The sequence below is a fragment of the Ochotona princeps genome, chromosome 26 (assembly GCF_030435755.1).
Source record: "Ochotona princeps isolate mOchPri1 chromosome 26, mOchPri1.hap1, whole genome shotgun sequence".
Classification (NCBI taxonomy): Eukaryota; Metazoa; Chordata; class Mammalia; order Lagomorpha; family Ochotonidae; genus Ochotona; species Ochotona princeps.
In genome coordinates, this window is record NC_080857.1 from 346,785 (window position 1) to 370,254 (window position 23,470).

General features: G+C 60.3%; 1 protein-coding gene across 4 annotated transcripts in view; it reads right to left on the reverse strand.

The window, feature by feature from the left end:
• PACS2 (phosphofurin acidic cluster sorting protein 2) overlaps positions 1-16,906 on the reverse strand; it is a 28,323-nt gene extending 11,417 nt beyond the window's left edge. The window contains exons 1-8 of one of the 4 annotated variants that reach the window (XM_058655305.1): positions 16,620-16,906; positions 4,674-4,761; positions 3,911-4,000; positions 3,514-3,639; positions 2,507-2,669; positions 2,086-2,159; positions 1,919-1,999; positions 1,286-1,342 (exon numbers count right to left, since the gene is read on the reverse strand). In XM_058655305.1, coding sequence (XP_058511288.1) covers positions 1,286-1,342; positions 1,919-1,999; positions 2,086-2,159; positions 2,507-2,669; positions 3,514-3,639; positions 3,911-4,000; positions 4,674-4,761; positions 16,620-16,738 — 798 coding nt within the window. In that variant the 5' untranslated portion in view covers positions 16,739-16,906. Of the gene's footprint in view, positions 1-1,285; positions 1,346-1,918; positions 2,000-2,085; positions 2,160-2,506; positions 2,670-3,513; positions 3,640-3,910; positions 4,001-4,673; positions 4,762-16,619 lie in introns of all 4 variants that reach the window. The other 3 variants (XM_058655304.1, XM_058655306.1, XM_058655307.1) reach the window with 3 other exon arrangements.
• Positions 16,907-23,470: the final 6,564 nt, after the last annotated feature.

Here is a 23,470-nt window from a genome sequence, read left to right on the forward strand (position 1 = left end):
CATTTACCATCTTTCTCACAGACCAGCAGTGCCCGCACCCCACTTCCTGTTGGGGCTTGGCTCCCTGCCTGCAGCTTCCCCCTTCCAGCTTCCCACAGGCTCTAACACTCAGCTGCCCAGTGCCCATTCACTGTGGTTCCACCTCCAGCGAGTCACTCAAAGTCGGGCTATCCCTGGAGCAGCTGGGGCAGCTGGGGCAGCTTGAGCAGCTGGGGCAGCCGGGGCAGCCAGGGCAGGCAGGGCAGCCTGGGGCAGCTGGGGCTGCTGGGACAGCTGGGGCAGCTCGAGCAGCTGGGGCAGTTGGAGCAGCTTGAGCAGCTGGGGCAGCTGGAACAGTCAGGGCAGCCTGGGGTAGCCGGGGCAGCTTGAGCAGCCGGGGCAGCTGGAACAGTCAGGGCAGCCTGGGGTAGCCGGGGCAGCTTGAGCAGCCGGGGCAGCTGGGGCAGCCGGGGCAGCCAGGGTAGCTGGGCCAGCATCTTCCCCACAGCCCCCAGTGAGAAGTCCCACCAGGGACGGCACTCAGAGGGTGGCCCAGGGCTGCTGCAAGAGCCAGCAGGCGGGCAAGAGGATAGACTGGCATCTGTAGGCACCTGGACCCTAGCCGCCTGCGGCCTGCCCATCTGAGGTGCCTGCCTCTCTGGAGGAAGGAGCAAGTGCTGGCCGGTGTGGGGGGAGCCTGTTGCAGGGCATCCACCCCACAGATGCTGCGGCCAAGTGACACTGTCTGAGCCCAGGAAAGACACACACCACCCTGAGGTCACAGGCTCTGTCCTAGGACTTAGAACCCCCTGGTGAGGTTGGCATCCACACGGGCTGGGCCAGCAGGCTATTTGTCTAGCTCTGGAGAAGACTGGGAGCCTGGTCCCCCAATCCAGTGGGGGCAGCCTCACCCATGGGACACTGCCCACACTGGGTGGGGAGGAGCAGCTGCCGGCTGATGCTGGGGCTCACCCCAGACCCTGGGCCCTCAGGGCAGCAGTGTCACATGGGAGGAGCAGTCTGGACTCCGGGCAGTAGCTAACTCTTCCACCCCACAGTTCTGCAGTTACCGAGCTCATCTTGGGGATCTGGAGATGGGGAAGGAAAACGAAAACCTCCCGTGAAGCGCCGACGGGTTGTCCTCGTGGGGCGGGGGCATCCTCTGGGCAGGGCCCCTGGGCCTCCACCTGCTCTCTGCTCACTGTCACTCCCAAAGAAAGTCCATTTACGACATGCTGTGCAGTGACATCACAGACCTGGCAGAAGACCCGTCCTGCCCCACTACATGTTCACAGGGGCCTCTCACCTCATCAGAGACTTTAAACCTTCGCAGCAGCGCCACCACCTTCTGCTTGAAGTTCTGCTGCTGCAAGGCAATGGTGCTATCAGAACCTACCAGGCGCCACAGCACACTGAGCAGGCGCACCAGGAGCCCAGCATTTGGCCCCACACCAATGAGGGGCACTATGGGGCCTGCAGCTCTCAGCCACTCTACCCATTAACTGGGTGGCCGGCCCCTGGGCCTCAGTCCAGTTCCTAAGCCAAACCCTACAGGTTGGGGCTGGGCAGGGACCTCAGCGCCAAGCACGCCCAGGGTACGGGTGGGGCTTCACTTCATGCCTGCGCCAGGTGGGGTCCAGAGAATGGATGTGGTCCCTGCCTCTGCATCCTGGACGGCCCTGTGTCCCAGAGGCCTAGGCGGGCTTGGTCAGGGATGGACACACAAAGGTGCGGCTGGCCCCAAATGAGAGGAGATTCCCTAGGCCACCTGCCTGGGATCTAGGAGCCCCTGTAGCCTGCGAGAGTTGAAGGCAGGAAAGGAGGGGGCAATGGGGCCCATCCACAGACACGTCCACCCCCGCTTCTACTGGCCAGGATCTGTCAGAAACTGGGGCAGGGCCGCAGCTGAGCTCCAGGAGCCCACCCAGCCCACACCGACCCTGGTCATGGATGCTGTTCTCACTGCTGTCCGCCGCGGCGGTTTAGGTTTGCCCACGTCGAAGTCATCCTCATCCAAGTCCTGCGGGGACAGGCGCCAAGGTCAAGGGCAGCCCCGGCCACAGCTCCAACAGGAAGCGCCAGGCCCAGCCCCTCCACCCCAGTCACCTGGCCCTGCACAGCATCGTCACTGGCCTCCTGCTCCGAGGAAAAGCTGTCATCCTCTTCCTCAGAGTAGTTGTCTGCACGGGGAGTGCAAGGGGCACTCTGAGGTTCCAGTCACTACCCAGCAGTCCCCACACCCTCCCCCAGGTCCCCACAGATGAGCTGTGGGGAGGGAGGGGCCACACAGGCTGGCCAGATCCTTCTCCTCACCTTGGCATGTCTGCCTGGGCGGGGGAGGGGCAGTGCCTCCGATTGTGACAGTGGTGGCCGCTGAGGACAGCTGTGCCAGGCCCGCGGCAACTCTACTGGTGGTGCCAGCACCCAGGGTTCTGGGGTCCATGGGGCCCAGGATAGCCCAGACAGTCCCCTACCCCAGGGCAGGAGTGGCTTTGCCTCAAAGTTCCCACTGCACAGCTATGCTCACCTGTGGACTTGGCCTTGGGGCCGGCCTGCATGGCACTGTCCTCGTAGTCGACGGGCTGGCTGCACAGGGACACAATCCAGACCTCGGCCACCTTGCCCAGGGCCTCTTTGACGCTGCTGCAGAGGCTGAGCACCTGGCCGCCCTCCGAGGGCAGTTGCATCACCTGGCGGGCACAGGTCCAGGGCAGCCACTTTGGGGGGCCGTCCCCTGCTGTTGACCAGAGGGCAGACCTCGACCGAGCTGCTGTGGGGTGGGGGCACCAGCAGACAGGGGCAACAGAGTGCTGGGCTGAGTGGGGGAGGCAGGGCCAACTTGGCTACCACGAGCAGAGTGACCAGGAGGCACGTCCCTGGGCCAAGTTGTGGGAGGCTTAGATGGAGCCCTCAGGGCCTGACATGGCTGCTACTTGTTGATCAGAAGAAACAGGACAGCTTCCTTCCCCCATACCCCCGTCTTGCGCACAGCACCCAAGTGAGCCATGCCTGCACAGCCCTGGGTGTGTGCAGGGACACGTGTACCCAGACCCCCACCACCTACCCGAAAACTGGGGGGACACGAGCTGCTTCCCAACAGGTGAGGCCCACAGGCTAAAGACAGAGCAGTTCCAGGGGGCCTGGGCATGCAGGTGTGGCCAACCAGCAGGCCTTTCGAACAACGGCAGGAGGACTGGACGAGTCTCACTGCATTGTGGCCCTCTCCAGATTCCAGGCCTTGGAGCTGGCCCCTGGTCTTACGGGTCAGGGCTCTGGTGATCCCTGTGGCTGAGAAGCCTCTAGGATGGTGACCATTCTCGCTGCTACTCAACCTAGACCAGCAATGACCCACACCTAAGGCTGCGGCCACTCCCGGAGCACAGCGGCTGGGCTTGGTAGCAACAGGAGCCATCCCTGGTGGGCACGGACACAGCCGTGGGTGACCTGACCCCCCAGGAGCAGGGCTCTCTGGGCCTGGGTCGGTTGCTGAGAGTCCCAGGGATGCGTCTTGGGAGCCCAGAGCCACTTGCTCACCTCGGCCATGTTGATGGAGCCAGCGGCCAGCGTCTTGTAGCCCAGGATGGTGCGGTTCTTGTAGCGCTTTCTGCGCTGCAGCAGCACCTGGAGCTTGTTGCCCTCTCTCTTCAGGAAGTGCGGGTACTGGGGGCAGAGGCCAGAGGCACTGCTGGGGGACACGGCCAGGGAGACCCTGCCCACCTGCCCAATCCTCACCCCACACCAACTATGGTGCCAGAGCTGCCCTGCAGAACCCAGTGCTGAGGCTAATGACGCCTCGTGACAGGACCCCTCGCTGCTTCCTTAGCACAGGAGGAGACCACCTGATCTGCGGCCAGGGAAATAGAGTGGAAACTCATCTGACCAGAGAGCAATCCCGGACCCCAAGCCTGCGGCCAGGCAGCCACCAACCCACCTGCAGGGAGAAGGTCAGGGCCAGGTCGGTCTCCACTTGTCCACTGGGGGGCAGCACAATCTCGTGAGACCGCAGCACCCGCTTGGAGCCCTGGGGAGCAGACAGCACCTCCTCGAAGCCCATTCCGGGAGCCGCTCCCCACCCACCGGGCCCCAGAAAGGGGGCTCCCTGGAGCTGCACGCTGGCATCGGGGCAGGGGCAACACGCAGCACAGGCCACAAAGAGCGGAGCCCTCAAATCAGAAAAGTGTACCCAGAAAAGCGCAGGGAGGCCTGGGTAGGGGCTCACTGGATCCCTAAGAATGCGAGCTGGGGTGTCCAGACAGCAACAGAAGGGAGGGGGCGGACAGGCAGGCAGGAGGCAACACAGGAACCCCATCTTTCCACAGGGGTCTGTCCCCTCCCTCCCCTCCATCTCCACTGGGGTCTGTTCCCTCCCCCTCCCGCCATCTCCATAAGCATCTGGCCCCCTCCCCATAGGGGCTTATCTGGCCTGGCTTCTCATGATCGCAGTCAGCCTGGATACCTCGCCACGGGGGTGGGGGCGGGGGTGAGAGGAGGCATCAGCTGAAACGGTCACAGACAAGGAGAGGGTCCAAAGGAGTGGGGGTCTCCCCTGGTCCAGGCACAGAGCAGGTGGGCCCAGCAGGAAGAGGTGGGGAGTGTGCAGGAACTTAAGGGTCTGTTGACCTTGAGGGCTGGGACAGGGACCTAGGGGCTGTGTGCCTGGTGGCGTGGGCTCTGGGCAGGACCTTGGCACTCACCTGCATCTTCACAGCGATCACCACGGAGATACGCTCCTTCTCCAGCTCCTGGAGGACCACCAGCTTCTTCAGGGTCAGGCTGCACAACCTGCCAGGCAGAGACGGCTCAGCGGCTCAGCCAGGTGCCTGCTGCAGATGGCTAAGAGCCCAGCCTAGGATCTGGAGAGCAGGTTGCACAGCAGGTGGGCCCCTGCTTGGGAGCTACCACCCCACCTTCAGCAGCTGCCCGGGCTACTTCCATCCCTGGGGGCTGCAGGGCCTGAGGGTGGTGTTTTCCAAGTTCTAAGTTCAATGTGACCAAGTCCAATCTTTCACGCAACGAGGTTAAACAATGGGAATGAGAAACATGAGTGCAGAAGTCTGCCTGACCCTGGGTTGCTCCCAGAGAGGCCAGGCCAGCAGGCAGCGGGTGCTGCTTGCTGCATCTCTGTGTGCAGCACACAAGCCCCACCAGCATGGTGTCCTCCGGGGCCAGTGTGGTCACCTGCACTCACAGGACACAGGATGCACGCAGGGCCATGTCTGCAGGGCGGTGAGCAGCTCCCTCACTCCCAGAGTCCACAGGCTGCGTCTCATCAAGCGGAGAAAGGGCAAGAGGAAGACATCAAAGCTGCCACACCCTGAAACACTGAGCAACCAGAGCTGCGCTAAGCACGTCCAGGAACACCTGCCACCCCAGGGACCTGCAGCTGGGGACACGTGACAGTGCACACGGCGTCCTTCCCGGTGAGACAGGCCCGTGGCAACAAGGCCCCACATGCACAGCCGGGGTGCTGGCCAGCAAGGGCTCTCACTTCAATGCAAAGAACACTCAGGAAACGCTGGTTTCTGGAATCTTCCAGGTCATTTCTGGGCTGTAGTTGACCTGGCCAGCGGGCAGAAGGGAGGCCATGGGATGGCTGTAAATCCCCAGGACCTGCGACACCCATGGACACACGGCCACCCTGGCTGCAGCCAATGGCACAGGCAGTGAGTAGAGCCCCTGCTGAGATGTCCCACTGGGTCCTGGAAGCTCTGGTCTAACCCAGCATCCTAAGGTGCACACTGGCCCTGACACCCACATGGAGACCCAGACTTGGGTGTTGCAGGCTTTTGGGGTGGGTCAGGAGCTGGAAGATTTGTCCCTGCTATCACTGTGCTTTCAAGGGCAGAGGTACAGACAGGGAGAGATGTGGTCACCCTCAGATGGCCACAACAGCCAGGGAGGGTCACTAGGCGGTGGCCGTGGCTCAGTGACATGTGCAGCCAGCTCAAGCCACTTAGGTGCCAGCTGGGTTCTGGACTGCTGTCAGACGGGAAGGCCCAGAAGGCGGTGGTTGTGGTGGGAAGAGCCCGAGTCAAAGTCCTGCCAGGTCCAGCCAACTCAGACGGACAACCAGAATGCGGGCAGAGGGATTCCACACACCCCAGCCTCGGCTCCATGGGAAGTATTGTCATGAGGCCCAGCAGGGGTGGGAGGAAACCTGCAGATCCCACCGGACAAAGGGCTCTCACTCAGACCAATCCACCTCAAACACAAGCCCAAGGCACCACTTCACACCCCATGGGGAGGCTGGTGGGCACCACGGCTCCTGATCATGTCACACCCCACTTTCAAGAGCTCCCTGCTAACAGGCTAACCCTCAGCAGAACCCTCCCAGGCCATATCTGGGGGCTCCAAATTCGCTGACCGTGCACCCTGTCAGGAGGGAAACTATGGGCCTTTTGTCTCCAGCAGCCACTCCGTGTATGGCTGCACGCCTGCCCATGGGCAAGTGCAGCTTATGCCAGCAGCTGGCCAGGCATCCCCCGCACCCAGCCCAGCCGCATGCCACACTGCTGCCGGCAAGGCTGTGTGCTTGTGCTGCGGCAGCCCGGGGCAGACCTGGCCTGCGGGGATCCAGGCTGGCCAGCTCTCCGGTGCACAAGCCTCATCTGGACACATCCGCTGCTGCTAATGAGCAGCTCCTCTGTCTGGGCAGGCACTGGCCTGGGCGCGAGGAGCCCGGGGCAGGCAGAGCTTTGCTGGGTGGTAGCCAGACCCCAGATGCCAGAGGCCGCGTCCGTCCATCCGCAGCAGTCATTCCGCGCTCTGCCCCTGCGGGGGAGGGAACAACCCCTCCCAGCATCTGCTACCACTCTACCCTGGCATCCTCTCCACCTCCAGCAGAGCTGTCCCCTGGGGCCCTGCTCCCAGGTGGAGCCAGGGCAGCCAGCAGGTGTGAAGGTTTTTGCCAGAATCCACCTCCTGGCCCTCCCCTAGGGTCCACCGGCCAAGGGGAAGGGTGGCAGGACTTTGAGCCACTTGCGGATGGGCCTGGAAAGAAGCGGTCACCTTCCCAGGCACCTTGTACTCCTAGCCTGTCAAGCCACCGAGCCCCTCGTGCCCCCTAAACCTTCCCTGGGATGCCGTGATCAGAACTGGCTCAGGGTGGGGCTCCCAGAGCCTGCCCAGGTTTCTGAGCTGACCACATGCTGTCACATGGTGGACAGCTACCAGGAACAGCTGGTTGCAAATATATGTAAAGGGGCAGGTGAGGAGGCCCCATCTCTCCCCTGGACCCCGGGGCTGGCAGCCTACAGGTCACGCTAGGTCTGTGTGCTCCCCAGGGTGAGGCTACAGGTACACGCACATGACGGGGCAGGCAGGCCAGGGGCTTCTCTGCCTCCCACCTGGTGGGTAGAGCCGAATGCCTGCCCCCCGGGGAAGCACAGGCAGTAGACCTCACAGCCCACCAGGTGAGGACCCTCTCCTTTATCCAGCCCACATCACTGTCCCTTGTGATCACCAAGATCACAGCCTGGCCTTCCAGATGGGCTCCAGAGACCTGTGTGGCCCATAACCCCCTACTTCTTGCACCCTCATGGGCAGGCAGGCCCTCAGCCAGCAGGGAGGCCCCCACAACCTGACTGCTGTGGCTTGGGACAAGCCCAGCCACACAGGGTGAGTTCTGCTAAGTGCAGAGCCTGCACATTTCCCCTCCACGGGCTGAGTGCTGCATGGCAGAGCACTGTCTCAGGGGGACATGGAGGGCTGCTGGTAGCACCAGAGCGTGAACTCCAGTCCCGGCTGCTCTTCCAACCAGTTCCCTCCTGCCGCGGCTGGCAGGCAGAAGCACATGGTACAAGAGTTGAGGTCCCTGGGCCCGGCGGCGTGGCCTAGCGGCTAAAGTCCTCACCTTGAAACCCCCGGGATCCCATATGGGTGCTAGTTCGTGTCCCGGCAGCTCCACTTCCCATCCACCTCCCTGCTTGTGGCCTGGGAAAGCAGTCGAGGACGGCCCAAAGCTTTAGGACCCTGCACCCGCGTGGGAGACCCGGAAGAGGTTCCTGGTCCCGGCATCAGATTGGCGCGTACCGGCCCGTTGTGGCTCACTTGGGGAGTGAATCATCGGATGGAAGATCTTCCTCTCTGTCTCTCCTCCTCTCTGTATATCCGGCTTTCCAATAATAATAATAAAATCTTAAAAAAAAAAAAAAAAAGAGTTGAGGTCCCTGCCAACCATGCAGGTGGCCCATACTGGCCCCTGGATCCTGGGTGGGTAGTGCATAAGTAGGTAGTTAGACAGGTGGGTAATGGATAAGCGGGTAGTTAGGCAGTGATTAGGTGGGTAGTGGATAAGTAGATAGGCAGGTAGTGGATAAGTAGGTAGTTAGACGGGTGGGTAGGTAGTAGTAGTAGGTTAGTAGGTAGTTAGATAGGCAGTGATTGGGTAGGTAGTAGATAAGAACACAGTTAGTAGGCAGTGGGTGGGGAGTGGATAAGTAGGTAGTTAGACAGGTAGGCAGTGGGTAGGTAGGTAAGTAGATGGATGGACAGACTGATAGGTCATTGGAAAAAGCAACCAGTTAAAGCTGCAGCTCTCAATGGGGGCTGCAGGCACACCGGTGAGGGGCTGCCTCTCCGCAGAGGGACAGGCTCCGGGGTCAAGGGCGGGCCTGGATGCTGGCTGAGAACTCTGCTAAAGGCTCAAGCTCAAGAACCAGCACTGAATGAAGCCAACAACCTGACGAAGTACTCCGGGAAACCTGGTAGCCAATGGAGCAGACACCGCGGGCACAGATGCCCACGCATGAGCCAGGATTGCTCAGGACCCAGCAGACTGCATGTACGCAAGTGACCATGGCCCAGCAGAGTGCAGGCCCTTTCAGAGGTCAGGAGCCATCACCGGCCTAGCAGTCCTGACCCCCACACTCCGCCCTGCCGTGCCTGGGGCAGTCCTGGCACTACCTTTCAACACGGCCCCCTGTGGCCCCTGGGAGGCAGCAGGCAGGCCAGCGACAGTTCCCACTGCCTGCATGGGAGACCCAGAGGGGACCCCTAGCCCCCTGCTCTATCCTGGTCCAGCCTCAGCCTCTGGACAGCTGGGAGCCGCTTAGTGCGTGGGAGACCTCTCTCTTTCTCAGCCTTTTAAACAACTGTAGCAAGCTGAGCTGTCCTCGGTCCTTCTAAGGAACAGGCCAAGCCTGGGAGTACTGGAGGCCGGGGGGCTTCAGGACACAGTGGGCATGAGATGACGGCAGGAAACAAGATCCACTGTACACAATAGCAGACAACAAAGGGCCCTCCCCAGGAGCAGACAGGGCCTGCCTGCTCCAGATTGCTGGGCAGTCAAGGGTGACAGATACGTGCCGGGGCCAACCCACCAGCCAGCGCCCAAAAGATGACAGGGTACCACCCACCTCCACACCTGCACAGGGCGAGCGAGGGCTGTCCACCTGCCCCCAACTTCCTGTCCCTGCTCTGCCACAGATGCCAGCCTAGCTATCCCAGAGAGCCCCACTGCCTCCCACGGGTGTAGACTATAGGAGTGCTAGTGCACTTTGACTAGGCACAGACGGACTCCTGCCACAGCAGCCCCCACCCCATCTCACAGAGATATGTAGTCCAGCCAGGGCCCACTGCTCAGTGGCAGCATGGAGCTGCTGAAGACATAGGAACCCCCAGACCACCCCTTCCTAACCTCAGGCCTGTGGTGTGAGCAGAGCCCACCAACTATCCAATGAGTGTCCCTGGGCAGTGTCTGGATTGAATCTATCGGGCTGCCTGGAGCAGCCATCCCTGCCTGGGCCACATGGATGTCAGCCAGTGCTCAGCTGCCCAGCCCGAGAGGGTCCTAGGGGCAGTGGGTATTTTGTTTCTATGGCAAACTTGACCTCTGGGGGGGGGGGCAAAATGTGCATAGGAGGGTAGAGAGCATGGCTGCCAACTCCTTGGGCCACAGAGAAGCTGGACACATGGATAAAACAAGCCGTGGCCCCTTGGGTTCAGTTTGCTACTATACCCCTTGCTCACTGGGGACCCCCCCCAACGCCACTCTACAGTCAGACACGGGCTAAGAGCCCACGCCCTGCACCCAGGGCCTGCCCAGCAACGCACACCACGAGGATATGCCCTTCCCACCTGTCCCTGCCATCCCTCAGCCCAGGGTCGGTGACCCCCACGCACCCCTCCCAGCATTGCCTCCGCTTCTGAAGATGAGCTCTGGGGCCAGAGGCGTGGAGCCTGCACACGCCAGCCCAGCTGCAGGCTGCCCCAGGACTCCCTGCAACCTGGGGTCTAAAACACATGTCCCAGCAGGGGCCCACAGAGCAGGCCTTCACCTGGCACCCTAAGCTGGCCCTGCTGAGGGTCTGCCTCACGCTCCCCACCCTGCGCCTGGGGCCACACCACATCTTATCCCCAGGAAGCTGCAGCACGTGCTGCCCACAACTTATGTGCGGTAGACTTTCTCACCGGAGGTCCAACCTGACTGCTAAAGGGGGATGCCTCCCCTTCCTCAGGCACATCCAGGTCCCTCCCAGTGTGAGCACCTACAAGCCCTGGCAAGGTGCAACACCCTTCACCCCCACCCTGTCCAGAAGCAGGAACCCAAACCATGCACAGTGACCCCCCCACTCTCCTAGTGCCTGCAGACAACTGCAAGGGGTCTGGTGCCACCACCCAGCCGCCCCAAAGGCTCAGCCAGCAGGGGCTAAACTAAACCCTGCACACCATCAACGGCTCTCTGGCCACCAGTCCATCCCCTCACTGCCACGGGTGGTGTGGGACGGCAGACGAGAGCCTCAGCATCCGGGGGAGGAGACTCTGGTGAAGGTCATGTGTACCGGGGAGGCTCAAGGGCAGACAATGGGCCCTTGCATGGCCATCCGGGCCGCGGAGACAGGACAGCCAGGCCCCGGAGTCGCGGCTACCCGCGGCACTGGACAGGGGCAGGCAGGCAGCTGCACCTGCTCTAGAGCATTGCCCCGTGGGACACTGGCAAGAGCTGCACCCATGGCCAGGAGCCAAGCAGCCAAGCACCAGCACCAAGCAGCCCACGGCCCTACAACCTCTGCCGTGCTGGGGACGTAACACCTGAAGGCTGACAGAGGCAAGCAGCCGTGCACCACCACACACTGTTAGCCCGAGAGAGGGCAGGATGCTGGCATGTGGGACCAGTACTGTCACATGACAGGTAAAGCTGTCCCCTGTGGCTCCAGCATCTCATAGGGGCACCGATTTGAATTCCAACTGCTCCCTCCTAATGACCTGGGAAAGCAGCAACAGATGGTCCAAGTCCTTGGGCTTCGGCACTCATGTGGCAGACCTGGAAGAGGGTCCTGGCTCCTAGATTCAGACTGGCCTTGCCCAGGCTGTGGTGGCCATTTGGGGAGTGAACCAGTAGATGGAAGAGCTCTGTCCTCTGTCTCTCTGCATCTTTCTGTGCAACTCTGCCTTTCAAGCAAAAAAAGACTGGTACACTCGCTGTGGAGGAGCATCAGCAGCAGGTGAGGCGAGGCCCAGGGCCCAGCCAAGGTCTGGAGGGCAAGTCTGTTCCTGGGGGAGATGTGCCAGGCAGAAGGTGCCAGGAACGGCAGCCTGCTCGCACGTCTGACTCCAGACCCCTGCGGTCTGCTGATCCCTGCTCATGCCCATCAAAGGCCAAACAACCTGCACTCTGGAATAGCTTGGCCAATGGCCACCTGCAAGCACAGCCACCTGCTCCACCCAGCTGTCCTGGGACACAGGGGCAAAAGGAAAGAGGCCACCAGTCAACCACGCTGGCCAGCGGGCCACACGACATCCAAAGTATCTCTGCATCTGGAATCTTTCATCGATCTGAAAAACAGATAGAAGGAGTTCCCAGGTGCTGAGCGGGTCTCCCCCTTGGGTGAGAGAAACCCAAGGACTCACAGCACTGCCCCTGCCTACCAGGTCAGGCCCCTGAGCAGGAGCCCACACATCCCAACAGGCCACGGCTTGGTTGAATGACCAGTCACTGGAGGTGGTGTCGACCACCGAGGGTCCACAGAGAGCCTCCTCCAGCAAGACAGAGAAGTGGCCATTGGGTAGCTTCTAGCCTGGGCCCCAGAAAAGATCCCTATTCACAATGCCCATGGGGGCCAGATGCCAACGGGGAGATGGAGAAGGCCACTGACACAGACACATGTTCAGCCTGCCCCTGGCCCGCTCGCTGGACACATGGAGGAGGGGGGCACAGCCTGCCCCTGGCCCGCTCACTGGACACACGGAGGAGCGGGGCACAGCCTGCCCCTGGCCGGCTCACTGGACACACAGAAGAGCAGGGGGGCACAGCCTGCCCCTGGCCGGCTCGCTGGACACACGGAGGAGGAGGGGGCACAGCCTGCCCCTGGACGACTCGCTGGACACACGGAGGAGGGGGGCACAGCCTGTCCCTGGCCGGCTCACTGGACACACAGAAGAGCAGGGGGCACAGCCTGTCCCTGGACGACTTGCTGGACACACGGAGGAGGGCGGCACAGCCTGCCCCTGGCCCGCTCGCTGGACACATGGAGGAGGGCAGCACAGCCTGCCCCTGGCCCACTCGCTGGACACACGGAGGAGGGGGGCACAGCCTGCCCCTGGCCCACTCGCTGGACACACGGAGGAGGGGGGCACAGCCTGTCCCTGGCCTGCTCGCTGGACACACAGAGGAGGGGGGACAGCACAGGCACAGCTGAAGGAAAGGAGGTCGATGATTCTGGAACAAAGCCCACTGCCTGCAGCAGGCGTCACAGAAGCCACCCCCGACAGACACACCCTCAGAGACAGTGGAGAGGCCGGCCCCACACGGGGGCGTCTCCTGTAAGCCCCAGCTGCCTCCACCACAGCAAGCTGGGAGTGCGCTCAGCAGCCCTCCCCGCACGGAGGGCGGCACTGGCTCAAGGCCAGGTCCACACCAACACCCTGGGCAATGGCAGGCAGCGGCCCGAAGGTGCGAGTCCCACTCCAGTTCCCACTGATGCACCTGGGAGGGAGGGGGAGGACAGGCCAGGTGCTTGGGGCCCTGCTCCGGCATCGATACTCAGGGTTCTGGCTTCAGCTTGGCCACTGCACCACCTGGGGAGTGAACCAGTGGGTGGAGAGTCCCCCTGACTCCCTGCCTTTCTAACACAGTGAAAATATACAGACAAAAAGTTAAGAATGCTGGGCCCGGCGCCGTGGCCTAGCAGCTTAAGTCCTCGCCTTGAACGCGCCGGCATCCCATATGGGCGCCGGTTCTAATCCCGGCAGCTCCACTTCTCATCCACCTCCCTGCCTGTGGCCTGGGAAAGCAGTCGAGGACAGCCCAATGCTTCGGGACCCTGTACCCTGTGAGAGACCTGGAAGAAGTTCCTGGCTCCTGGCTCCGGATCGTCACAGCACCGGCTGTTGCGGCTCACTTGGGGAGTGAATCATCGGATGGAAGATCTTCCTCTCTGTCTCTCCTCTCCGTATATCTGACTTTGTAATAAAAATAAATAAATCTTTAAAAAAAAAAAAGTTAAGAATGCTGCAGGAGGACCCGGTGCCGTGGCCTAGTGGCTAAAGTCCTCGTCTTGAACGCACCAGGATCCCATATGGGCACAGCTCCACTTCCCACCCAGCTCCCTGCCTGTGGCCTGGGAAAGCAGTCGAGGACGGGCCAAAGCCTTGGGACCCTGCACCCGCGTGGGAGACCCGGAAGAAGTTCCTGGCTCCTGGCTTCAGATCGGCGCAGCACCAGCGGTTGCAGTCACTTGGGGAGTGAATCATCGGACAGAAGATCTTTCTCTCTGTCTCTCCTCCTCACTGTATATCTGACTTTCAAATAAAAATAAGTCTTAAAAAAAAAAAAAGAATGCTACAGGAAAGTGGTAAGACTATTCTTTCCATATTTTTCCCCTTTTTTTTCCTTTTTAGTCTTATCACTTTCCTGTAGCCTTTGAACCTTTGTGCCCTAATTGACTATGTAAAGATTGTCAATAAAGAAAAAAAAATGAAAATCGAAAAAAAAAGTTAAGAATGCAATGGAGAATTTCATGGCTGAGGGGGGCATGTAAGTCCTCGGGGGAGGGGCATCAGTGAGCGCTCCACTCCAAAGCCAACCCCCCCAGACAGTCCAGGAAGGAACAACAGCGAGCTGCTGCCTGCAAGCTGTACACGGATCCAAGCCCTGGGCAGGGCCTGCGCAGCACCACACCAGGCAGCTCACCGGGAAGAGGAGCTGGCACCATCACACACCAGCAGAGGGAGGAATCACACCGGTGTGGGCCCCCTGAGGCACGGGTCCAGACCCACCTCCTGCCACCACTCAGCTCCCTGTGCAGGCACTGCCGGAGGCAGCTGGAGCACCTGGCCAGACCACCGCACTGGAGGCCTGGACGAGCGCCTGGCTTCAGTCCAGCTCAGGGCCCACCGCTGTGGATGTCTGGAGAGTGAAACAGCGGATGGAGCTTCCACCCACCTCCTTCACTCCGCTTGTCAAACACAGAAACCGTCCCTCCCCAAGAAAACTGGTAGGTTCTTATAAGACACACACAGCCCTAACCACCCAAAGGAAGGCAAACATGCATGCAGCGGCCTGGGCAGGAACAGGCTTATGGGAGCAGCCTCAGGCTGGGCCACCTGCACCTGGACCAGTGACACCCGCAGCTGCTCAGGGACGGGGGGGTGGCTGCTGCTGCTGAGGGACCAGTGACACTCGCAGCTGCTCAGGGACCAGTGACACCCGCAGCTGATCAGCAGAGACTAGTCACACCCGCAGCTGCTCAGTCACACCTGCAGCTGCTCAGGGACCGCGGGGGGGGGGGGGGATGGCTGCTGCCTCTGAGGGACCAGTGACACCCACAGCTGCTCAGGGATCAGTGACACCTGCAGCTGCTCAGGGACCAGGGGTGGGGGCTGCTGCCGCACACAGGTGCACCTCGCACTCAGTGCTGTACCACCGGCACATGCACATCTCTTGGACCTCACAAGGTCCGGCACAGTCCATGACTGACCAGGAGGGATACAGGATCTACGGAGAGATATGCCCTGTGTCACAAGCCACACGGCACAGAAAGGTCAGGCTTCCAGATGCCACAGAAGTCGCAGCACTTGTCCCATATGTGGTCTGTGCAAGGAAGGTGTGGGCCAGCAACCACCTGCAGAGGCCCTCAGCCTCACGGAACCCAAACCAACAGACCTGAGCAGGTCCATGGCCAAGGTGGCAGGCCCCAGCTCCCCGCTGGCAAAGGCCCCGCTTGGGCAGGGACCCTGAAGGAGACCCTGGGTACCGGGCCCTCCCTCACATTCCCCAGAGGCCAGGCTCAGAGACCCCCCTGCCCGCCCCACATCCCACAATGGTGGGCTTCCCCGGCCGACCCAAGGATGGAAGAAGCACTAGCAGGTGGGAGAAAGTATTCCCCCCACACACATGTAGCCAAAAAGCATCTCCTAAAAACTGCAGACTCAGGTAGGAAAGACACGCGGCGAGACATGAAGAAGTGCAATCAGCTAGAGTCAGCCACTGAAGAAAAACAGACCCAATCGCAACAGAGCTCCATGCCCAAAACACAGGTCCAGCACTGGGCCCTCCCCACCACAGACCCTGCGGCCCTGGGGGTCTCGCTCAAGTAGCGTCCCTGGAGCACGCCCCCCCCCCCTTGGCAACCAGCAGCACACACAAAGCCCAGCAGAGAGGAGGGGTCTGGGCCTCAGAACCTCAGCCCAGGCAGCGAGCAGAAAACACACCTGGGACTCCCATCCCTGAATGAAGTGCCTCGACTGGGTCCCCAGGCCTCACCTCCCTCCCACACCCCAACAAGATCAAAGCTGGAGCCCTCCTGAGCACACATGCTGCCCTCAGGGGGATCCCAGGAGCACATGCTGCCCTCCTGACACTCTGTGAGCTCAATCGGGGAGCCTGGGGAGGGGCCGGCAATGGGCAGGGGTCACTGAGGAAGGCATGAGGAGTGAGGAGTGGCAGTCCCAGCCCCAGCCCCCATGAGGTCTGAACTGACGAAGTCATCCCGCAGGCCGGCCAGCGGTGGGACTTGAGCCAAGCCCGTGCGGCCCGAGTCCTGCATTAAGTGGGGTGGGGTGGGGACAACCCTACTGCCCAGGCCTCCTGGAGGCTTCAGCACCAGGCCTGGGAACCCGTGGGACACCACTTGCTACAAGCGCGAGCCCTCCAGGGTCCAGGACAGGCCAACCCAGGGCTATGACTGTGCAGCGGCGAACCCTACCCTGGAACCCTGGGTCCACAAGAAAGCCACCGAGCTCCAAGCTAAGCAGAAGCAACGGGAAGCTGCCACTTCCAGCTACCCACCAGCAGGTCACAACCCTGCGAGACAGAAGCGCCCAGTGCCACCCCGGTCGGTCCGCGGCAGACGCGCAGTTCGGCAGAGGCGTCGTGCACAACGGAGCTGGCCCGGCGCCACCGGATGCCCCGCCAGGGAACCCACAGAACCCGGGTCGGGCAAACCAGTGCCACCACGGCCCTGTCTCCGGACCCCTCAGAGGCTCGGCCGAAGGACCTGGGCCGGCCCGGGACCGAGCCCACCCAGGCGCACGCACCCGGGCAGGTGCGAGGGCGCGCGCCGAGGCTGGACCGCGGGCAGCCTCAGGTGCGCCCGGGGACGCGGGCACGCGCGTCGGGGCGGGGACCCCGTGGCCGGCGCGGGCCCTGGGGCGGGGGCGGCCCCGGCAGGTGCGCGGGGACTGGGCGCGGCGCGGTGTACCTGGGCACGCAGTTGGGGCTGGAGCCGTCCACCTCCCAGGTGGCGAACAGGTTCATGGGCACCGGCGTGTTGAGCGCGCCGGGCGCGCCGGGGAGGCCGAAGCGGCCCCGCTCGGCCATGGCGCCGGCCCCCCGCTCCCTCGGCGGCCTAGGCTGCGGCCGAGCCGCGGGCGCGCGGCGGGCGGGCGGGCGGAGGGCGGCGGCGCGGTCACATGGCCGGGCGGCTGCGGGGACGGGCCGGGCCCCGGCGGCGGACGGGCCCGCGGGCGGCGGCGAGGCTGCGGCCGCTGCGCCCCGCCCCGCCGCGCGCGCCCGCCGCCGGCCCGCACGCGCGCGCCCGCCGCGCTACCGGCTGCGCGGGGCGGGCTCTGTGCGCCCGGCGGCCAATCGCGGCCCGCCGGAAGTGAGGCGCGCGCGCCCTCGCCGCGCCGGGAGCCGCCCGCGCCGTCCCGTGCGGAGTCGGCGCTTGCAGGGCCCCTGGGCTCCCCGGCTTCCCCGGGGCGTGCAGACAATGCCAGCCTCGGCAGCCCCGCGAGGCTGGGGCAGGCCTCCCACAGAGCCGGGCCCGACAGCTGCGGCCGTTCCAGGCCAGAGTCCCCCTCGGGAGAACAAGGGATCCTGTGTTTCCCGCGTGCTCCCCGCTGCTTTGGGGTGGCACAACTGTGCGCCCCGGTGCAGCTGGCCGCAGTGTTGTCTTACACTGCCGGTACCTGGGCGCGTGTGTGGGGAGCTGGGCCCAGAGCCCGGTAGCACCCCCTGTGAGGCCAGGCTGCGCCCCCTGACCGAGCACACGGCCCCTTGGGGGTGACTGGCGGGGTGCCAGGCACCAGCGTGCTGTGCCAGCCTCGCTTTAGAGAGGGCGGACACTGAGGGTCCAGCCCCATGTCCTGCGTGTCGTCGTGTGCTGGGTGTGCAGGGACACAGGACAGCTGCCCTGCCAAGTGTGGTGGGGTGGTAGGTAGGGTTCCCAGCCTGTATGCTTCTCCCAGGACAGCCTCGCAAGGACCCTGCCCTCCTCTCACGGTCATCCTGCCCTCTTCTCACAGCAACACTGCCCTCTCTCAGACTGCAGGTGCGCGAGCTGGTTTTACCAATCGTATAAGATCCGGCCTTACCAGGCTGCAAGGGGCCTCTTCAGTGTAAGTGCCCCAACCCTGGAACAACACCTCTGAGGCGACTTGGGCCCAGGAACCTGTCCGAAAGGAGGGAACATTGGGACAGAGAGGTACAGGGTGGGGGCTGTGCTCCTTCAGGCCTGCAGTGCACTGTAAACCGAGGTGGCCCCAACCCCTGAGGTGAACAACCAGGGCCCCTGTCAGGAACAGCCCTGCCCAGGCCTGATGAGTGGCCAGGACTGGTAAATTACAGAAGTGTTGTGTCCAGGCAGGTCGTGTGCACCACAGCTGGGGGTGGGGAGACTGTGTCCGTGGAAGTGGACTCTCCCAGGGACACACACAGTAAGAACTCAGCTGTTCTTCAGGCCAGGAGGATTTGCCTGGTGGCTTCCCTGGGTCCCAAGTCCTGTCACCCTGGTGGCATCCAAGCTCCAGGAGCTGGGGTGACACCCTGCAGGGCAGTCCGCTGAGGCCTGAGCCATTGGCCGCCTGCTAAAGGAGCTGCCGCACGGAGGCAGTGAGAGGCCCACACGTGTGCTGATACATTCGTTTCTAAGGAATTACGGAGCCCGTTTCCAGGCATGGGGAGCGGCCTGGCCTAGACTTGTATCACCACGCTGATGAGAGGGGCAGGTCGTCCCCAACACCCTAGCGAAGTGAGCTTCCAGGTCGCTGTGCGTGAGGCATACTTGAAGCTGAGTACATGTGGGCAGAGCTGAGGGAGGGAGCAGGAGGAGCCAGCTTCAGGGCCTCAGGAGACATGTCTGCTGGGACCAGGCCCTGGAGAGGTAGAGCTGTAGCTATGGCCAGGACGCTGGGTCAGGTGGTAGGGTGCTCCTGCCAGGAGCCCTGCTCCGGGCTGCACAGGACTGCCAGGGCAGAGACCACCCAGCTCCTGAGCCTGAAGGCCTGGGGTCAGCCACACCACAGAGCAGGGCCCAGATCCAAGAGAACATTCCACTGGCCTCAGGAAGAATACACAAACAGCAGGCTATGCCTCCACCTGTGTCTGCTTCCCATCCAGCTCCTCATGCCGCCCTGGGAGGTGGCAGGTGATGGCTCAGTACTGCTCCCCCCCCACCCACATGGCAAACCTGGGTGGAGTCCCTGGCTTCTGCCTTCAGCCTGGCCCAGTCTTGGTGTGGGCATTTGGAGAATGAACAAGGGAATGGAAGACTTCCTCTCTCTCTCTCTCTGCATCCCAAATAAATAAAACATTTAAAGTTTACTGGGTTAAGCCTCTGCCTGCAGCATTGGCAATCCCTATGGGCACTAGTTTGCATCCCAACTACTCTCTCCCGATCCAGCTCTTCACTGTGGCCTAGGAGAGCAGCAGAGAATGGCCCAAGTGCTGGGCCCTACAGCCACGTGGAGAAGAAGCTGGCCTGGAAGAAGCTCCTGGCTCCTGGCTTGGGACTTGCTCAGCTCTAGCCAGTGAGGCCATCTGGGGAGTGAACCAGCAGAGAGAAAATCTCTTGTGTTAAGACAATTGAAAATTGACCTGCTGTATGACCTAGCTATCCCGCTGCTGGGAATATAACCAAAGGAAATCAAATTTGCACATGAGAAAGTAACCTGTGATCCTATATTCGCAGTAGCACAATCTGCAATAGCAAAGAAACAGAAACAGCCTAGACGCCCTTTGAAAAATGGATGAATAAAGGGACTGGTACCTGCACTCTTGAGATACTACTCAGCCGTTACATTGTGCCACTTGCAACAAAAAGGTCCCAACCAGAGACCACTGTGCTCAGCGAAATAAGCCAATCCCCAAAGGACAAATATCACAGGTTTGCTCTGATGTAAGGCAACCGTCATGCAAAAGATAAGGTCAATAGATACACATACGGGGAAACACACATGGACATGTACTCAGCTAGAGGAGCTGCAATGGAGATGACCATACCAAGAATTGAAGCTACACTGCAGTGTGCGTCTACTCCTGAATCAAAGATGGACTCCCAATGAAACTGTTAAACTTATCTTAACAATAGCATGCTGGACTTTCTATCATTTTCTATATCTACAATGTCAAGATACACTTAGCAGAATGATGAATCCGAGTATTATAATATTATGGGGGAAATCAGTGGGGGAAGAGGTAATGGGGCAAGAGGAAGGTAAAATCTTTGAGCCTATGGAACTATATCATAAAAAATAAAAGTTATAAAAAAATAACAAAAGGGTCTAGCACAATGGCTCAGTGGTGGGTAAATCTCCCCTTGAACATGCCAGGATCCCATGTGGATGCTGACGTGTGTCTTGGTTATTCCACTTTCCATCCTTGCTTCTGGCCTGGGAAGGCAGTGGAGGAAGGTCCAAGTCCTTGGGACCTTCACCCATGTGGGAGACCCAGGAGAAGCTCCTGGCTCTTGGTTTCAGATCAGCTCAGCTCCAGGCACTGCAGCTACCTGGGGAGTGAACCAGCAGATGGAGGGTCTTCCTCTCTTTCCTTCTCTCTGTAAATCTGCCATTCCAATTAAAGTCTTAAAAAAAAAAGACATGTATGTAAATTTCCGTATGTGTAAAATGCATATTTACATGTAAATGACCACACATTCACATACGCGCTCTAGACAGCGGCTGCTGGTGGAGCTCCCCTCTGCTCCCTGCCGTGACCCCTCAGCGGGAGGTGCTGCTTGGGAAGCAGCACCCTTGCCCCGAGCAGGGTCCAGCAGGCTGCCGGCTGGGCTTTCGGAGGTCCCCAGTTAGGACTTTGCCCACTCCTGAGAAGTCACAGCAACAAAGAGAGCCCATGGGCCTCCCAGCCTCCCCTCCGACAGTGGACTCAGCCCCGCCTTGGCGCTTCCAGGCCCTAGGCTGTGTGGGTGATGTGGACACTATGGCAGCTTGGCCTGGCGTCTTAAAGGAAAACTAGAAAGCCGGCGGGCATGTGAATACCCCATGTGCCACTTTTCAAACTGTAAGGCATAGGGCAGTGATGTCAGCTGGGGAAGGCAGAGTGCCCAACCTGTGGGAGTCCTTGTACAGGGTTTTTGTGGGTGACAGGAGGTACAGGGCCTGAGCTGCACTGCTGCCGTATGCCACTGTCCTGTTGTAAAGACAGAGAAAGAACGGTCTTTCATCTGCTGGTTCATTCCATGGATGACTGCAACAGCAGAGCTGGGTAAGGCACACCCTTTGGGCACCTGGGGCCATCCTCTGCTGCCTTCCTAGGGCGGGCATTGGCAGGGAGCGGGGAGAAACAGAGCCGCCAGGACATGAAGCGGAGCTCCTGTGAGATGCTCTTGAGGCACAGGGTGGCCTTCCTCGCTGTTCCGTCATGCTGGCTGCTGGAGAGACTTCAGAGGACCCAAGGACAGGTGGGCAGAGCTTTTTTTAAGCCTCACAGAGGGACAGGCTGCACTGCAGACATCCAGACATCTGGTCTGAGCCCAGGGGGCAGGAAGAGACCTACCACCTAGAGGGACTGCAGCTCGCTCTGTTCTATACCACCCCCAGTGATTCCAGTTAACTCCCTGGCAGAAATCCAGGCATTGCCAGAGATTGGGATTATTAGGACAAACCTTAAAACATAACTAATCTGGGGCCTGGCATAGTAGCCTGGTGCCTGGGGTCTTCGCTTGGCATGCACCAGGGTCCCATGGGTGCCGGTTTCTATCCCAGCTGCTCCACTTCTCTTCCACCTTCCTGCTTGTGGCCTGGGAGGGCGGTTGGGGACACCCAGAGCCTTGGGACCCTGCACTCATGTGGGAGGCCCAGAGGAAGCTCCTGGCTCCTGGCTTTGAATTGGTTCAGCTCTGGCCATTGCAGCTACTTGGAGAGTGAATCAGCGCAATGGAAGCTCTTCCTGTCTCTCCTCTGTAGATCTGCCTTTCCAATAAAAATAAATAAATATATATTTTTAAAAGATTTATCTTATTTTCATTGGAAAGGCAGATCGACAGAGAGGAAGATCTGTCCAATGATTCATTCCCCAAGTGATCGCAATGGCTGGTGCTGTACCAATCTGAAGCCAGGAGCCAGGAGCCCTTTCAGGTCTCGCACATGGGTGCAGGGCCCCAAGGCTTTGGGCCGTCCTCGACTGCTTCCCCAGCCTATAGGCAGGGAGCTGGATGGGAAGCAGGGCTGCCGGGATTAGAACTGGCGCCCACATGGGATCCTGGCGCATTCAAGGAGAGGACTTTAGCCACTAGGCCACTGCACTAGGCCCAAAAATAAATAAATCTTTCAAAGTATTTATATATACCTAACCTGTGACTGGTGCTGTGGCACAGTAGTCTAATATTTGGCCTGTGCTCCCACATCCCATATGGGCACTGGTTCAAGTTCTGGCTGCTCCACACCTTGTTTTTGTTTAATATTTTTATTAGAATGATAGATACACAGAGATAAAGAGAGTAAGATTTTCCACCCAATGGTTCACTCCCCAAGTGACCACAGTGGCCCGAGCTGAGCCAATCTGAAGCCAGGAGCCAGGAGCTTCTGAATCTCCCACGTGGGTGTAGGGTCCCAAGGACTTGGGCAATCCTCTGCTGCTTTCCCAGGCCACAGGCAGGGAGCTGGATGGGAAGCGGGGCTGCTGGGATTAGAACCGGCGCCCATATGGGATCCTGGTGCGTTGAAGGTGAGGACTTTAGCCCCTACACTATCATGTCGGGCCCTAGCTGCTGCACTTTTGATCCAGCTCCTTGCTAGTCAGATGGAAGTGACTTGATCTAGAGCCAAGCGCCAGGAGCTTCTTCCGGGTCTCCCACGTGGGTGAGGGTCCCAAGGACTAGGGCCGTCCTCGACTGCTTTCCCAGGCCACAAGCAGGGAGCTGGATGGGAAGTGGAGCAGCCGGGATTAGAACCGACGCCCAAACGGAATGTTGGTGATACATGCAGAAGATTGGCCTGTTAAGCCATCATGCCAGCCCTAAATAAATAAATTTTTAAAAAATACATGATAAATGGAGCCCATGCAGTAGTATAACAAGCTAATCCTCCATCTGTGGAACAGGCATCCCATATAGGCTCTGGCTCATGTCCCGGCTGCTCCACCTCCCATCCAGCTCCCTGCTTGTGGCCTGGAGAGCAGACGAGCACGGCTCAGTAAAGCATGGCTCAGCTCTGGCAATTACAGCTATTTGAGGAGTGGATGGGAGATCTTTCTCTCCCGCTCTCTGTAAATCTGCCGTTCAAGTAAAAATATATATACGACTAATAAGTTCAAAGGAAAAAAATGAGAAGATACAGACTTTCATCAGATACTGGCAATGTATGGGAAGTGAATGATACAGGAACCTCATAACTGGCAGACAATATCAATGAAGTTGGCACTGGATAAGGTTACTGGCACCTCACACAGGGCCGTGGAGCAGCACAGAGAGCCACGGCTCACAAGGCTAGCAGCCATAGTAGCACAGGTCCACTCACAGTTACTCTGCTGATCCAGCTCCCTGCTACCTGTGCCTGGGAGGCAGGCAGTGATGCCCTGAGGACTTGGGCCCCAGCCACTCATGGGGATACCCAGAAGGAGCTCCTGGCTTCAGCCTGGCCCCTCCCTGGCAGTTGCAGCCTTTTTGAGGAGTGAACTAGCAGGTGGAAGAGTTCTCTTGCACACGGAGAGATGGTATCCCTCTCTGTGGCTCGCCTTCTGAATAAGCCATTCTTTAAGAAAGAAAAATAAAATAAAACCAAATCACAGGTAGCAGAAAAGAATCTTGGAAGGATGCAAAGGAGGACAGGGACCACTCAGCCCACAGCTGGTGAGGGAACAGACAGATCTTACGTT